Here is a 17,430-nt window from a genome sequence, read left to right as displayed (position 1 = left end):
GCCTCCCAGGTGGACTACTGGTTGGCCCGTTGCACAGGTGAGAGGATTTATTCTGCCTCTGCTCGTTACCACCTGTGTCAGTTGAAGACGAGTTTTCCTCTACCAAACTCTCATGTGCTGGTGCACACTGCGACCAGTGATACCAGGTATCGCCTTTCCCTTTCAGTTGAACTGCTGTGGTTGTTCTGGCAACGACGTCATAAGGACCCGTCCAGCGTGGCTCCTTCCACTTGCGTTTGATAACCTTCAGCCACACCGCCTTTGCTTCTGGGGTCACCTGGTCCGCTGCATGCAGTCCAGAGGTAACCTGTTTTGTGAAACTGGAGACAAGACACTTCACTTCATCCCAATATTCTGCATGAGACCTGTTACTCCTGGTGGTGTGTTCCACCGGAACCTCTGTCCAAGGTGCTGGGAATGGCCTTCCCGTCTGCAACTCATGTGGCGTGAACCCTGTGGACTTATTAACAGAACATCTTATAGTCATTAAAGCAATCGGTAAAGCTGAAACCCAGTTTAACCCCGTCGCTGTGCAGATTTTAGATAATTTGTTTTTCAGATTCAAGTTCATTCTTTCTACCTTCCCCTGAGACTGAGGATGGTAGACGGTCCCAAACCTGTGTTTTACTCCCAACATCTTCTCTACTTCCTCCAGGTCTCGATTTTTAAAGTGAGTTCCATTATCTGATCTAATGCGCCTTGAAACCCATGCCTGGGGATATAATGATTGATTAAGCACTTAATCACGCTTTTGGCATCTTCTTTTCGGTGGCCCAAGCTTCTGGCCATCCTGTCAAATTATCTACACACACTAACAGATATCTGACTCCCCCTGGGCCCACGTTAATCATGTCAGTAAAATCAATCACAATTTCTTCTCCTGGCCTCTCTGGCAGGAGAAACTTACCTGCTTCTGGTTTTACCACTGGTTTTGGATTGTGAGCTCCACAAATTAAACATGTTTGGGCTTTTTCCTTTATCATAGCTGTTAGGCCTGGGTGCCACCAGTGACACAAATTTCTCTCCATCTGTGCCACTCCCACGTGGCCAAGCCCATGTGCCTCAGTTATCTTCTGTCTGGTCAGTTTGTCAGTTAAGACTGGTCGTCCATCAACTCCTCTCCAAAGACCACCCTCTTTTCGGGCTCCTTTGCTCTGCCACACCTCTTTCTCCTCCAGAGAAGCCTCCTCTTGGGCCTGTCTGGCCTCCTCCAACATATTGATGCCTGCCTCCTCTTCAGCAGTTACCTGCACCATTTGCTGTCGTCCTTTATAGCCTGCTGCTTCCTTTGCGGCTTCATCCGCTTTCTGATTTCCTCTTGCAACCATGGTATTTGCCTGAGAGTGTCCTTTACATTTGATAATGCTCACCCCACTTGGGTCGTGCAGGGCCCTCTCCAGTTCCTCCATCTCCTTCCTATGGCAAATAGGAGCATTTGTTGCTGTTCGGAAGCCTGCTCTCTTCCACTGCTGGAGTTCCACGTGGGCTGCTCCAAAGGCATAGGCTGAATCAGTATAAATGTTCACTCTTTTGTCTTTGGCCAGTCTCAAGGCTCTACTCAGTGCAATGACTTCTGCTCTCTGAGCAGACTGTTGTCCCTCAATTCTCCCTGCTTCTTTTACCTCAAATTCAGTTCCTTGTTTGCAGACTATAGCATAGCCTGCTTTCAGTCCTTCTTCATCATGATGACAGCAGCCATCTGTGAACCATTCCTCAGCTCCAGGAATAGGTTCTGCTTTTAAATCTTCCCTGACTTTCCCTTCAACTTCTGCTTTCTTAGTACAATCATGAGGTTCCCCTGCGCCCATTAAATCTGCCATATTGATTCCTTCATGTGTAAATGTCAGATTTGGAGCATCTAGAACTTTACTCAACCTCTGTTGTGCTAATGATGTCATAGTGAACGCCTGCGAGTTCACATACGCCACCACACTGTGTGTAGTCAGAACTTTTAGTGGGTGTTCTCTCACTACATGTGCTGTTTTCTGTATTATTTTGGCAACCCCTGCTGCATGCTGTGTGTATGTAGGATGCCTTGCTTCTTTTGGGCTCAACCTTATGCTGACATACATAAGTACCTGTCTTCCTCCCTCTTTTTTCTGAAACAACACACCATTTATTATTCCAAGTGTTTCAGAAATATCCAAGTAAAATGGCTCATCATAGTTAGGTGTAGCCAAATCTGAGGCCCTTGACAAGTCTTGTTTCAATGAAATGAACGCGGCTTCAGTGTCGAGCGTCCATGGCAGTTCAGCCTTAAGGTTTCGAACGCCCACCTGTTTAATCAAATCCCGTAAGGGAGCCGTCCTTCCTGCATACAGGGAGTGCAGAATTATTAGGCAAATGAGTATTTTGTCCACATCATCCTCTTCATGCATGTTGTCTTACTCCAAGCTGTATAGGCTCGAAAGCCTACTACCAATTAAGCATATTAGGTGATGTGCATCTCTGTAATGAGAAGGGGTGTGGTCTAATGACATCAACACCCTATATCAGGTGTGCATAATTATTAGGCAACTTCCTTTCCTTTGGCAAAATGGGTCAAAAGAAGAACTTGACAGGCTCAGAAAAGTCAAAAATAGTGAGATATCTTGCAGAGGGATGCAGCAGTCTTAAAATTGCAAAGCTTCTGAAGCGTGATCATCGAACAATCAAGCGTTTCATTCAAAATAGTCAACAGGGTCGCAAGAAGCGTGTGGAAAAACCAAGGCGCAAAATAACTGCCCATGAACTGAGAAAAGTCAAGCGTGCAGCTGCCAAGATGCCACTTGCCACCAGTTTGGCCATATTTCAGAGCTGCAACATCACTGGAGTGCCCAAAAGCACAAGGTGTGCAATACTCAGAGACATGGCCAAGGTAAGAAAAAGCTGAAAGACGACCACCACTGAACAAGACACACAAGCTGAAACGTCAAGACTGGGCCAAGAAATATCTCAAGACTGATTTTCTCTAAGGTTTTATGGACTGATGAAATGAGAGTGAGTCTTGATGGGCCAGATGGATGGGCCCGTGGCTGGATTGGTAAAGGGCAGAGAGCTCCAGTCCCACTCAGACGCCAGCAAGGTGGAGGTGGAGTACTGGTTTGGGCGGTATCATCAAAGATGAGCTTATGGGGCCTTTTCGGGTTGAGGATGGAGTCAAGCTCAACTCCCAGTCCTACTGCCAGTTTCTGGAAGACACCTTCTTCAAGCAGTGGTACAGGAAGAAGTCTGCATCCTTCAAGAAAAACATGATTTTCATGCAGGACAATGCTCCATCACACACGTCCAAGTACTCCACAGCGTGGCTGGCAAGAAAGGGTATAAAAGAAGAAAAACTAATGACATGGCCTCCTTGTTCACCTGATCTGAACCCCATTGAGAACCTGTGGTCCATCATCAAATGTGAGATTTACAAGGAGGGAAAACAGTACACCTCTCTGAACAGTGTCTGGGAGGCTGTGGTTGCTGCTGCACGCAATGTTGATGGTGAACAGATCAAAACACTGACAGAATCCATGGATGGCAGGCTTTTGAGTGTCCTTGCGAAGAAAGGTGGCTATATTGGTCGCTGATTTGTTTTTGTTTTGTTTTTGAATGTCAGAAATGTATATTTGTGAATGTGGAGATGTTATATTGGTTTCACTGGTAAAAATAAATCATTGAAATGGGTATATATTTGTTTTTTGTTAAGTTGCCTAATAATTATGCACAGTAATAGTCACCTGCACACACAGATATCCCCCTAAAATAGCTAAAACTAAAAACTACTTCCAAAAACATTCAGCTTTGATATTAATGAGTTTTTTGGGTTCATTGAGAACATGGTTGTTGTTCAATAATAAAATTATTCCTCAAAAATACAACTTGCCTAATAATTCTGCACTCCCTGTATTTGTGCTAGTACAAAAAATAGTTTGTGTTCAGTATAAGACAGAGGAGAGCACCACAGGCCTAAACCCTGCAGGTCTGACAGCAGGAGGTGTATCAATCCTGTTTTCCATGTGGGAACAGTGTTTACACTGGAATTTGCCTTTGTTGACTTTTTTGGATCAACTGTGACATTCAGCAGTACAACTGACACACAATAAAAAACAATAACTACACAACAAACTAACGATAGCCTCCAAACACACTAAACGTCACTAATGTCCCAGATATGAAAACTCGCTCTCTCTCTTTCTTTCGCTCGCCCGCTTTCCGTCACGGGTGTCACTCCTAAAAACGTCCCCTTCTCCCTAAACAACCAAATGTCACATGTTGCCTTATCATTTTTTTTGATTGGCTGACATGGAAAACTAACACCAATAGGGAAGGGGTGTTTTTTCTTTTTCTTTTTTCACTCGCAAGCGGAGAGTGTTTGCTAGCGCTGTCCGTAGAAAACGCTGTTTTTACTGTTCTTCCTGCTGTAAACACCACTGTTTTGTTCAGAAAAAAACATCGCGTGTATTTTTTATCATAACTCTGGCTTTATGTGGCCCATCGACACAATTCAAAAACTGGTATATAGTTTGAAGTCCGTACTTTCGACCCAATTTGAAATGGAGACTCTGAGTCACTGCATCTTGTAGCTGTGTCATCTTAAATTGGTCATGTGATTTTGACGCGCCGGTGCGTCCGTCGACCCCAGAGAGTTAAATGTTAGTCTAAATAAATAAGTCTTAAGATGATCTTTAAAAGAATAAATACAATCCAGGCAACGTAAAGATGGAGGGAGAGAATTCCACAACCTAGGGGCCACAGCTCTAAAAGATCTATCACCTCTGGTTTTAAAACGTGTTTGGAGGACTACCAACAGCCTTTGACTAGATGATCTCAGGCTGCGAGAGGGACTGTGAGTTTCTAAAAGATAAGAAATATAGACAGGAGTGACATGATTCAAAGCTTTAAAAGTCAGTACTAAGATTTTAAAATGAATTCTAAAATGTACTGGAAGCCAGTGTAATGAGCGTAACACTGGTGTAATGTGCTCCCTTTTTCGTGTCTTTGTTAAAAGCCTTGCCACAGCATTCTGGACTGACTGGAGATGGTCAAGTCCATCCATCCATCCATTTTCTTCCGCTTATCCGGAGCCGTGTAGCGGGGGCAGCAGCACAAGCAGAGAAGCCCAGACCTCCCTCTCCCCAGCCACCTCCTCCAGTTTATCAGGGGGAACCGCCAAGGCGTTCCCAGGCCAGCCGAGAGATATAATCTCTCCAGCGTGTCCTGGGTCTGCCCCAGGGCCTTCTCCCGGTGGGATATGCCCGGAAAACCTCACCCAGGAGGCCCCGAGGAGGCATCCTTGTCAGATGCCCGAACCACCTCAACTGGCTCCTTTCGATGTGGAGGAGCAGCGGCTCTACTCTGAGCCCCTCCCGGATGGCCGAACTTCTCACCCTATCTCTAAGGGAGAGGCCAGCCACCCTTCAGCGGAAGCCCATTTCCACTACTTGTATTCACGATCTCGTTCTTTCCGTCACTCCCCACAATTCGTGACCATAGGTGTGGGTAGGGGCGTAGATCGACCGGTAAATTGAGAGCTTTGCTTTTACACTCTCAGCTCTCTCTTCACCACAACAGACCAATACAGCGTCCGCATCACTGCAGCCGCTGCACCAATCCGTCTGTCGATCTTCCTTCTCCCGTAACGAACTAGACCCCGAGATACTTAAACTCCTCCACTTGGGGCAGGAACTCGTCCCCGACCCGGAGTGGGCACTCCACCCTTTTCTGGCTGAGGACCATGGCCTCAGATTTGAAGGTGCTGATTTTCATTCCCACCGCTTCACACTCGGCTGCGAACCGTTCCAAGGCGAGCTGGAGGCCATCATCCGATGAAGCCAACAGAACCACATCATCCGCAAAAAAGCCAAGTGAAGGCCTTCCGCCACTTGGCTACGCCTAAAATTCTGTCCATAAAATTATGAACAGACTCGGTGACAAAGGGCAGCCCTGGCGGAGCCCATCACTCACCAGGAACGAGTCCGACTTTTTGCCGGCTATGCGGGCCAAGGTCTTGCAACGATTGTATAAGGACTGAATGGCCCGTAGCAGTGGGCCAGACACCCCATACTCCCGGAGCACCCCCACAGGACCCCCGAGGGACACAGTCGAATGCCTTCTCCAAGTCCACAAAACACATGTAGACTGGTTGGGCAAACTCCGATGCACCCTCAAGTATCCTCGAGAGGATAAGAGCTGATCCAGTGTTCCAGGACTAGGCCGAAAACATTGTTCCTCCTGTATCCAAGATTCGACTAACGGACGAACTCTCCTCTCCAGCACCCTGGCATAGACTTTCCCAGGGAGGCTGAGGAGTGTGATTCCCCTGTAGTTGGAACACACCCTCCGGTCCCCTTTCTTAAAGATGGGGACCACCACCCCGTCTGCCAGTCCAGGGATACTGCCCCTGATCTCCACGCAACATTGTAGAGACGTGTCAACCAGGACAGCCCTACAACATCCAGAGCCTTCAGGAACTTGGGGCGGACCTCGTCCACCCCAGGGGTTCTGCCACCAAGGAGTTGTTTAACTGCCTCAGTGACCTCGCCCCCAGAGATTGGCGGGTCATCCCCTTCGTCCCCAGACTCTGCTTCCGCCACGGAAGACGTGCCAGTGGGATTGAGGAGGTCCTCAAAGTATTCCTTCTTTCACATATCGTGAAACTTTATTCCATAATAAACACCAATAATGTGTTAAACATATCTGCAGTCTGAAGATGAGATGGTTTATGTCACGTGACTGTGGAAGAAGAAGCGAGATAAAGTCGGAGCTGACGTGGAGAGAGGAGCAGGAGATGACGCCTGCTTCTGGTTTTGTTTGCAGGGAGAGACGGGAGTCGGTGGACTGAGAGGAGACCGAGGACCGCCGGGAAACCCAGTAAACAAAAAACACCACAATAAAATGAAACATGGAAATCATTTCATTAAGTAACAATGATCAGAGCTGAAGCACAAAACCAAAGAAACTTTGGTTATCATCGCTGCAGATTCTCTGTGTTATTTCTGTGTGTTATAACTGGGCTGGGTTTTTGGAAGACAAGCTCTGAGATGTTGACCTCTGACCCTCCTCAGGGTATCCCGGGGACCAAAGGTGAGGCGGGATGGAAAGCAGAGATGAGACTAAGAGGGGATTCGGTGAGTTTCACTGCTTTAGTTTCTAAACATTTGAGTGAAAGCACTGAAGTGTCAGAGCTGTCCACATGTCCGAGAGCTGCAACCCCTCAGGTCACACGATCTGATATCATCGTGCTGCTGATACAACGAAACTAATGATGGTGCACGTTCACCAGTCACTGTAGCGATGTCATAGTTTTGCAACGTGGAAACGCCATCACACCACATGACAAACCCTAACCATCACTCTACACTACTCCTTTTTTTAGATGTTTTTCCTGACTGTACGTGTGCGGGGGGGTTGTCAAAGTTGCAAAGTTATGACATCATAACAGTGTGAGTTGTCAGGTACAGTGTTGATTCTGGAACACGAGGATATCAGATAGACCCTGCTGGGTCGGTTATTTCATTGTGACAAGTGATGAAACAAACATGGTGGACACTGGCCGCCCTTCAGCAGCTTGTGGAGCCACCTTCAACATCAGAAACCTGAAGTAAAGGTTATATCTTTGACTTCGTCTGTCTTTCTCATCACTGTCGAGTAGTTTTGGCCCAATCGTCTTTACAGTGTTGCGTTCATTGAGGATTATGCAAAGCTTTGAGAAGATCCACCACAGCATCTCAGGCAAGCTGCGCTCTGGACTCTGATTGGACCACCGCAAGACTTTGACAGTAGATGACACAGGCGAGCAGTTTGAGTCTAATATCCAAAGTACCAAACAAAGAAAAGAGGAAACAAAAATCACAAAATAAAAAACTGAAAGTGCAGCTTTACTCTTACTCAAATGTAATTGGGAATAAACACTAAAACTAGAAACCACTGAACGCTGCTGAAGCCGGACAGAGGGAGCCACTCAAGGTTGATTAGAGAGACAGCTGTGAACACAGCTGGGTCTAATCAGGAGTAATGACACAGAAAACAGGAGCCATAACACTGAGACAGAGGCAAAGGCAGGAACTTGACATAAGTAAACAGACACGACTGATTTCACAAGGAAACAAAAGGATAAAACACGGAAATTAACTATCTAAATGGAAAGATAACATACACGTGAATAGACTAAATACAAGGAAACTGACACTGGAGGAAGAAACACGGTGGCAAAAACTGAACACAAGGCACAGGAGACGAGGAAATGGCAATATAAGACCAACGGTAAAGAAACACAGGAGACGAGACTGGCTTCATACAGGAACACACAGAGATGAGACAAAGACACAGACTGGGAACTAAAGGGAACAAAATGAAACGTGAACCAAGAACTAAAATCAAGGAAGTACTCGGAAAGATTTATACTGTCGGTATACCTTTCTCCTGTTTGTTCTTTATTTCTGTTGTCTACCATTTATATTCCTGCACAGTTGGTAAGGAGCACCCACAGTGTTGTTGTGCATGTACGACAGTGAAGAGCATCTAAACGATGTAGAACGAGTGAAAGCAAAGCTGAAAAATACATAATGAACTCATTTATCCAAATCAATCATGAACATTTTGTCTTCAAAGTTGATGTTAGAGGAACGGGTGGATTTGACTGTGATGGCAGCTGGGAAACAGCTGGAAGCTCCACTTCAAGAACCAAACACTGACTCTGGATTTGTGTGTTTGTCTGACAGGGCACCCCGGGTGTCGACAACACCAGACCAGGACCCAAAGGAGACCCCGGCAGCCCAGGGACACCAGTAAGGCACATCCATACTCTGCATGTAAAAGATGGAAGTAGTGACCATGACATCACCCACTGGTTGGTGGAGTAGTACTTTGAAGCCACGACTTTATGGTTGGGTTTTTGGGGATCAGAGGTAACTGCATTTCCATGAGAAGGTGTCTGCTGTAAAGGGAACTCATTTTAGGAGCATTAAGTGAACATTAGAGGAAGTGCAGCTTTTGGGGTCTCAGAGTTATTTACAGAAAGAGTTAAATGTTGGGGCTGAACTGTAAAGTACAGTTGAGTTCATTTTTCTACATCCATCTGGATCAGTGAGTGATGCTGGAGATGGAATTCTTCTGGTGAGCTCATCAGACAAACGACATCTCGTTCATGCTCTTACATGATGGCTGATTTGGAGTTACAAACCACTTGGCCTCTTGTATAAACAGATTTGTTCTTTAAGAGTTTCCTGATGTTTTCTTTTAGACACATAAGTGGGCTTAAGTATGCAAAGTACAGGGGTCTGACAGGGTTTTTATTCATGGGCCTTTTTGTTTGTTCTCAGTGTTTTTGGCAGCTCTCACAGACGACTCTGGGTATTTATAAAGCTTGTATGTAACAGTGTAGCATCAAACCTGTGTCATTAATCACTCTGATTGGGACCGAACTTTGAGATATTTAACCGCTGTGATGTGTATTTCCAAACTCAGTTTGCTGAAAGCTTACATCCCGTGTTTCTCCTAAACACATTCCTTGGATGAAAACACCCCGAGGAAGGACTTTTCACTTGAGGTCTATCAACCCATATGGAAATGAATAGTAAAAACTTATAAAAGACTTGCATAAGATGTGGCCTACTTCATATAGTGAGTAATATAAGGCTTATATGATTTACTCATGAAAGTGGCCACTTTCTCATTACTTTCATATATTGTTTTAGTAAGTATCCAAAACATACAAGTTTCATTTATATAATTTTTCAAGGGATCTTATATCTGTTTTCACTCTTGTATGCTTTTCATACAAGTTTCACACAAGACAGATCTAAGATTTATATATATATCTTTTCCATATGGGAATCTTCTGCTTATCTGAAGTCAGGCCGCGGCGTCAGTAGGCTTCTCCCCAGACACATTTTCCAGTTCCTCCTGGGAACATATAAGACATTCCCAGGCAAGAGGAGCTATATAATCTCTCTCATTGGTTCTGGGTCTGCCGGTATTCCTCTCAGTTGAGCATATTTGGAAAACTTTCAATAAGCGGTGTCCAGGAAGCATCCTAAATAGATGACCTAATCAGGAGCTCCTCACCCAGCCACCCTGCTAAGTTGTATTTTCAGCTTTACACTTTCAGTCGTTTCATGACGGTTGGCTCAGCTCTTGCTTCATCACCACAGTCTGGTATAATGCCCAAATTACTGCTGATGCCGCACTGATCTGCCAGTCCAACTCACACTCTACCTACCCAGAGGAGGACTTATCACAATGTTTTCTAATCCACAGGGTGATCCTGGTCCAGACGGGTACGGGGGTGACGGTGGACTCGATGGAAACCTGGTGAGATTTCTGATTTCTTAGATAAACGTTCTTCTGTTTCTAAGAAAAGCTGTTTTCATGAGGCATGCAATCAGAAGAGCAGTGATCCTCATACAGAGACTCGGGTATACAGGTATACGACAGTATAAATAATGCCTGTCGACTTTAATTCAAATGTTCATTTAAAGTTCAGACTAAAACAAATTGATCACATAATCCCAGCACATGTTATCGATTAAAAGCACTGATAGTAAAAAGCTTTTTGGTTTTTTTGCAGGACTTTTGTAGAGACGATGTGTTCCACACTTCAGGCAGTCACTGGATTTTCATCCAAGTTTAAAAACTTATATTTAAAGTGTTGGTTTTTCCAATTACTTTTAAAGCTTTTAAAAATGGGAGGCTGTGCATAAAAATGTCTGGGATCCCTGAACAGTTAATAAAACCTTTGATAAACCGAAGCTGAAAGTCTTCAGTCACATTTTAATCTGTTGCCTTAAACGTACAGACACAACTTTAAATATTTTATAAGACTTTTATTTAGTTTTTTTTGTGAAGCTCTGGTTTAGGACGCTGTTAATAAATACATTTGATTTATGTTTTTTATTTCTTGTGCAGGGTCGTAATGGAAGAAGAGGTCCCAGTGGTGAGAAGGTAGGAGAAGATCAAGGATTACACAGTATATCTGTGACTGTACACAGACATCTGACTCTGTTTGCAGGGGTCACCTGGTGAGAGAGGAACCCGAGGACCTCCCGGTATCCCAGGTGCTGCTGGGCCACAGGTGAGAGTTAAGTCCTGTCGTGACGGTACGCTCACCCTCACTGGTCCCATATTCCTCCTGTGGATATATGGACTTCTGTCTTTAACTACTTTTTTACTCTACTTCTCATCCAGGGAGCAATCACTGAAGGCTCATTCAGAGCAGCTGCACACATTTAGTCCTTCAGAGTTCTCATGAATAATGATCCTTGGCATCAGTTAAGTGTTTATCTCCAGTGTGGTGTAGCTGTTGGACTTGGCTCATAAAGAGACTTCCAGAGAAATTCACTGGAGGTGTTTATGAAAGAGGTCCGTCCGTCCGTGCGTGCGTGCGTGTGCGGTTTAAATGAGAAGTAAAACTTGGAACAAAGACTGTGACATGCCACTTCTATTTAATATTATAGTTACATTGTTCAATTACTTTTATAATTAAATACTACACACACACACACACACGTATGTACTATTTTTGCTTTGGTACATCACTACGATCGATGGATTTTAAATCACACAGTGAACATGCCGTTAAAGTGCAGACTTTCAGCTGGCTCACTGGTGCTTGTTGATGATGTAATGGGAGCAGCAGGATGAGCTGTGAAGCGTTCAGGGCTAAACTCGGCTCACATTCAGACCAATGCAACAGTCAGGCTGAGCTTCACAGAGCAGCTGGAAAATGAGCCAAAGCAAACTGCAGGAGCACCCCAAGAGTTGCTCAAGCCAAAGATATGGGAGAATCACATGATGTCAGCCCAACAGAGCAGCTTTTCAGTTACTGGAGATAAAACTGAAAGCAGAGAGTCCCACAAAAAAACAGTAAAGGCCTGTAGAGAACCTCAAGGGAGGAAACAGGATCCTTGTGGAGCCGATCTGCATGGGTTCCAGACTTCAGGCTGGATTCCCAGTTCAAGTTTTAAAAGCAATCCCAAGTCCAATTACTTCTGGGCAAAAAGTTTGTCTAATTACTTCTGGGCCCCCGAAAATGGGATGCTGTGCATAAAAATGTCTGAAATTCCTGAACAGTTAATAAAACAGTGAATAAACAGTGAATAAAAAATAAAACCTCTGATAAACACTGTGAGTCAAAGCTGAAAGTCTGCACTTTAGTCACATTTTAATCACTGTCCCAAAGGTATCCCAGATAGCAAGGAAACATTGAAACAATGTTGAGTCAATATCAGGCGACGTCATTGAAGCAACGTTGAAGTGTGACGTTGACCCAACATCACTCTTGCACCCATTTTTAACGTTGAAACAACGTCAGGTTTTGATGTTGAATCAATGTTGAAACCTGACATTGATTCTACGTTATATTTTCTAACACTGTTGACATTGAAACAATGTCAGATTCTGATATTGAAACACTGTTGAGCTATGGTATTGATTTTCCACCTCTTTCGTACAGTTGCTTTTTATTGAAAAAAAACAAAAAAACAAAAAAGGTCAATAGACATGTATCATTTGCAAAATACTTTATTAAAAGACAAAGTTTCCTATTTACATTTCTATGTTTCACGTCACTTTTTATTATTTACTCCGGGATGGGGATGGATGATGTGCGTCCTGCGCGCCACCCGTACGATCTGGAGCATATCTGAGCCATTTCTGGACTGCTTGAGCAAAGACCAACTCAGACATAGAGTTCGCCTCACCTACTGCGCCCAGGCCATCTAGGACAAAAATAGACACACACACAAAAAAACAAAGACAAAAAAGGGAATTAGAGCACACGAATAAGCTCTTGTTAATTGTCTTCAGCAGGGAGAAAGTATGTAAACTCCTAGGCTGATAAACATGAAAGTCACCAGGCGGAAATCAGCAAACTGCTGCATTTGATTCCCAAAGAGCTATAAGCTGAAAATGTGATATGTCTTAGCATGGTGTGCCGTGTATCCTTTAAAAAAAAAAAAAAAAAAAAAAATGGGGTCCTCGGGCTGTACAAAGTGTACAACCTGAGGACAAAACAAGTTCAAGACCAAAGACTCCATCTCCAGATTAACCGACATGAAAGTCTTGTTATTAAGAAAGACAAAGTAATATAGCAAAAAAAACAGACATAGGAAATGTGAAACGCACCCAGCACATCAATTGATCCCTTTATTGTTCACTTTAGGCTCATAAAACTACAATAAATGTTAAAACTTACCAAATATGCATCTGCACAGCGCTGTCTCTTTAAATGCCCTTTTTTGCTTTGTCTGGTCCTTGGTTTTTTCCCCTGCCCAGTTGAGTACAGAGGCCAGCTCCTTTGTAATGGCATAAACCATTACACGGCGGACTTGCACCTCCAGTGTGGTCCAGCAGCACCAATCAACATAAAGCGTCTCACCTATAGACACATTTTATGAGATGGAATTAGCGTGTCTCATGTCTTAAATGTGTATGCAAGTGCTTGTGTGTTTACTTCATGTAATTGATGATAGAAACATGTCATTTAGTTTTCCTAAAGCCTGATTTTCAAGTCATACAAAGAATAAACCAAAGTATTGGCAGTACAATGTATTTCTATTCCCTTTTGTTGGATATTCATTTGTTAGTTCTTGTAACTGCTAAAAGTGTTTACTAGTTTTTGCCTGTCACATATATTTGTTATACCATGTAAACTGTGAAATTCCAAGATTTTCAAACTTGCCTTTGTAATAGTGGCCTCACAGAGTCTCTGGAATCTACAGAAAAAAAAAAATCACAACAAGATGACATTCAGGAGTATAAATTGGGTTGTTTTTTTTTTTTTTAGATAAGAGTACAATGACATTGTGATGCAGCTTTAAAACTTTTAAAAGCATACCATCTATAGGGAAGACATCAGACTGCATGCTGGCGAGATCGCAAAAGCTGTGTCGGCTTGTGCCGGAGTGGCGAAAGGTGCCGGAAGCTGGGTGTGGCATTATGATGGTTGCTATCAGTGGGCTGGGGGCAGACTGGAGTGATGAGGGCTGTTTAGAAAAGATAATTTTTAAGTATTTAAGAATACAGACAACTTGTCAAAAAGTTTCCTTGTGTCAGACACAGATATGTACACAGACACTAGACAGTATTTTATTACCTGGTATTTTCACTCGAGGGGCCTGGGGAAACCGTTTTTTGTAGGCTGCTCATCCTCTGAGTCCGTATATGTGTACAGGGGATTTGGTCTAAAGAAAAGAAATTAAAACGGTCTTAAGTAATTGTAAATATGCTTTTGGCATATTGTTTCCTAAAGTTAGTTTGATTTCTAACAACACACACAGGAAACAGAGACGTGCAAGAAGGTACAGTATACAATGAATTTTTGAGTGCACAAGTGTACACGGCTTTGCATTTTAAAAGTTTACAAACTTCCACTTTTTGTACTATATTATGTGGTGATATTGCAGTATGCAAGCACCACAGATATGTATAAAAGACAAGATCATAAATTCTTAACAATCAAAGATATGTTTGTGAATAAAAGGGTTTTACTTGTGCTTTCTTTTAAGACTGGTCTGGGTTTTCTTTTTCGGACTGAAGGTCAGACGTATCACAGCGTTCACGTGGATATCTCTGAAGACTGCGTTCTGCTTCGTGAAATGTGCCTGGAAATACAAACACAATGTACGGCCAGACATACATTACGTGTGGACAAAAGGTGCAAACGCATAGAAAAATCAGCGTTTTCAAAAATACGCTGGTACGTGTGGACGTAGCCTTATTCATTATACAAGGCACAAACGGAAAGTCATGTACGCGTGCAACGTAAAGTTAGGTCAGCGTGCAACGTACAGTCACGTGGGCATGCTGCGTGAGCATTCAAACTGAGTCTAAAGTTTTCGTGTGCGAATTGAAACGAGTGCTCTCCAATCATCAAAAGTAACAAAGTCATTGAACACGTTTATACAGTTAACTTTACGTTTATCAATCATATATCACAGATTTAGAATTTTTTGTAGTACTAAGCAACTACAGAGCGAAAGTCTGGGTCAAGCGCGAGGCGACGGCAAGAACAAAGGAAAACTCGAAGCGTTAAAGCTAGCTTTGTAAGGGAATATAACGAAGAAATTATGAAACGAAAATGTTTTCTTTGTTGATATACTTTGTTCGCAGTGCAGTTTATTTGTTGCCGGATTGTAAGAAGTAGACACAATTTCGGGCTCGTAAATAACAGTAAAAAAAACTCGTTAATGTACAACATTAACGAGTTTTTTACTGTTATTCAAATGCAAACATGGAAATAACGAATAGGAAAAAAAAATCATTCATTCTTACCTTATACTAATCGTGGTGCAGGCCAGTGCAGTGCATGACCTGATGCCTTCTCCGGTCAATTCCACTGAGAGTAAATCAAATGTCCCGCTCTACTGTAGAAGACAATGAATACCTGGGGGGATGTACCAATGTGAGAGGGGTGCTGCGGAATAGTCCAAGTGATCGCTGCTTTAATTTCCCGGTCAACTATACATAAATTGCACGTAGACATGATTTTTTTAAAGCTGGTGAACTAGACCAAGTCATTGATAACAAATGAACAATAAATCTACTTTCTCTGGTACTTTATACCCGATCAGTTGCAGTGCAATTTAATGCTCAACTACAAATCGATGGTTTTTGATGGTGACCGGAGCCGAATGATCGTCAACTATAAATAGACGTTTTCTCGACGTTGTTGTTGTCACCTGGTCGACTACAAATAGATCAAATATCAATGACAAAAAAACAACGGTGAATCAACATCGTTACAACGTCTCTATAGTAAGACCGTCGGTTTACCACAGTATTTCAATGTTGTTACAACATTGGCATTTCAACCCCGACCATATACGACGGTTCGGATGAAAAATCAACATAGATTCAATGTCGTCTTGCTATCTGGGATGTGTAACGGAGGGAAGGTGTTTCTTTGCACAGATGTTAAAAAAGAGAGAAACGCTCCTAAAACGGACAGAGCAGTGGGGCAGCCAAGGGAATGCACACAAATTTAAAAACTGTAAGGATAAAATATAATTTATTACATTTAAACAGTTAAAGAAATATATAAAATAGATTAAAACAGCCCTGGCCAGGGGACAACAATAAAAATCAATAAAACACAACGTTAAAAGTCCAGCGGCGTGCGCCACGGTATAAGAGTCACTAATAACAAATCCGGTGAAGCAATACAGGGAGGGAACCCGGCAGCGTCCTCGCCTTCCTCTCCGCGTTCTGCGCCCCAATGCGCTAAAAAAGGAAAGGCAGCAGCAGTCACTACTCTTTTAGGGAGCTAGCGTTCATTAAAAGGGGACAAGTCAAAAAGACTTACCCCGGGTGGGCAGAGCTCTCAACTCTGCCCGCTGCTTCCTTGTGACCGGTAAATGGCACTGGCCTGCCTCGCCGCCTCTAATTCTTCGCAGACGCGTAATCTGGGCTTCCGTTGCTGCAGCCGTCGGACCGCTCGCTCCGCGCCCTCGATCGCTGGCGCCGTATCTCCCTCCCGTTGCTGCAGCAGTCGGATCGTTCGCCCCGCGTCGCTGGCTTTCCCTCCTTTCACGCCAAGCTGTACCAGAGTCTTGAGTCACTGAGCACTCTGTGTAAATTACCCCTCACTCCTCTTCTCTCAGGTGTGTCCAATCAGTGAAATGGGAAAAGGGCGGAGTCTCTCCAGGACAGATTGACGGTGTAACCAAAGACATGCAATATAAATAAAACACTGCACAAAATATAACCAAAACATGCAATATAAAATAAATAAACACACTTCACATTAAAACACAACAAAGCAGAAACAACATCCGTCCTTCCCTGGATGACATCTGGACGCAACTTTAAATATTTTCTAAGAAATGATATAAATTCATTTCATTCATTCAGATTGATGACAATGATATACACTCGTAATCAGGCATCAGTGTTGTTGCAGGGAGACGGGGGGAACAGCGGCCAACCTGGACCCAAAGGAATGCCTGGTTTTCCAGGATCTCAGGTGAGTGCGTCACTTCATCTGTGCAGCCTATAGTGACTGATTTAAACAGTATCACTGCTCATTATGTTAATAGAGTGTGAACTGTTCCTCCTGCTGTCATGATCCTGGGTCCTTTTGACCCAGCGTTTTGTGTTTTCTATTATGGTACTATGGTTTCTGTTCCTCCTCGGTTTGTGTTCATGCTTTTCTGCCGAGCATTCCTGTGGTTAGTCCGTGTCTTTACATGTATGTGTTCCTGTTTTATTTTGAAGGTCTTTGTCTTATGTCAGAGTGTCCTGTTGACGTTCCCCCACCTCGTCAGCTGTTATGTCTCCCAGGTGTGTTCCCTCCTGTTTCCCATCCCCCTGATTACTGGTGTGTATTTATTGTGTGTGTTCACTCGTCCTCGTTGCTGGTTCGTCTGTGTTGTTTCCCCTCAGTCTCCCTGCGTCTCTCCGTTTGTATTTCCCCGGACCTTCCTGCACCTTTGTTTCTGGTTTGTTTTGTTAGTTTTACCCAGTTTA

General features: G+C 43.7%; 1 protein-coding gene across 1 annotated transcript; it reads left to right on the top strand.

Annotated features, from left to right (window-relative positions):
* Positions 1-265: 265 nt before the first annotated feature.
* Positions 266-17,315, top strand: LOC120442494 (collagen alpha-2(IX) chain-like). Its single transcript, XM_039618990.1, has 8 exons — positions 266-302; positions 6,784-6,837; positions 7,032-7,094; positions 8,688-8,753; positions 10,225-10,278; positions 10,873-10,908; positions 10,976-11,038; positions 16,865-17,315. The coding sequence occupies exons 3-8, from the start codon at positions 7,074-7,076 to the stop codon at positions 16,958-16,960; spliced, it is 336 nt and encodes a 111-aa protein (XP_039474924.1). The 5' UTR covers positions 266-302; positions 6,784-6,837; positions 7,032-7,073; the 3' UTR covers positions 16,961-17,315.
* Positions 17,316-17,430: the final 115 nt, after the last annotated feature.

Source organism: Oreochromis aureus, linkage group 11, assembly GCF_013358895.1.
Source record: "Oreochromis aureus strain Israel breed Guangdong linkage group 11, ZZ_aureus, whole genome shotgun sequence".
Classification (NCBI taxonomy): Eukaryota; Metazoa; Chordata; class Actinopteri; order Cichliformes; family Cichlidae; genus Oreochromis; species Oreochromis aureus.
The sequence above is the reverse complement of the archived record's forward strand: the minus strand, read 5'-3'. Positions and strand labels throughout refer to the sequence as shown.

Coding starts and splice junctions, on each gene's coding strand:
- LOC120442494 (XM_039618990.1), top strand. CDS start 7,074: ATGAGACTAAGAGGGGATTCG. Junction 7,095..8,687: donor TGAGACTAAGAGGGGATTCG/GTGAGTTTCACT, acceptor TTTGTCTGACAG/GGCACCCCGGGTGTCGACAA. Junction 11,039..16,864: donor CAGGTGCTGCTGGGCCACAG/GTGAGAGTTAAG, acceptor GTGTTGTTGCAG/GGAGACGGGGGGAACAGCGG.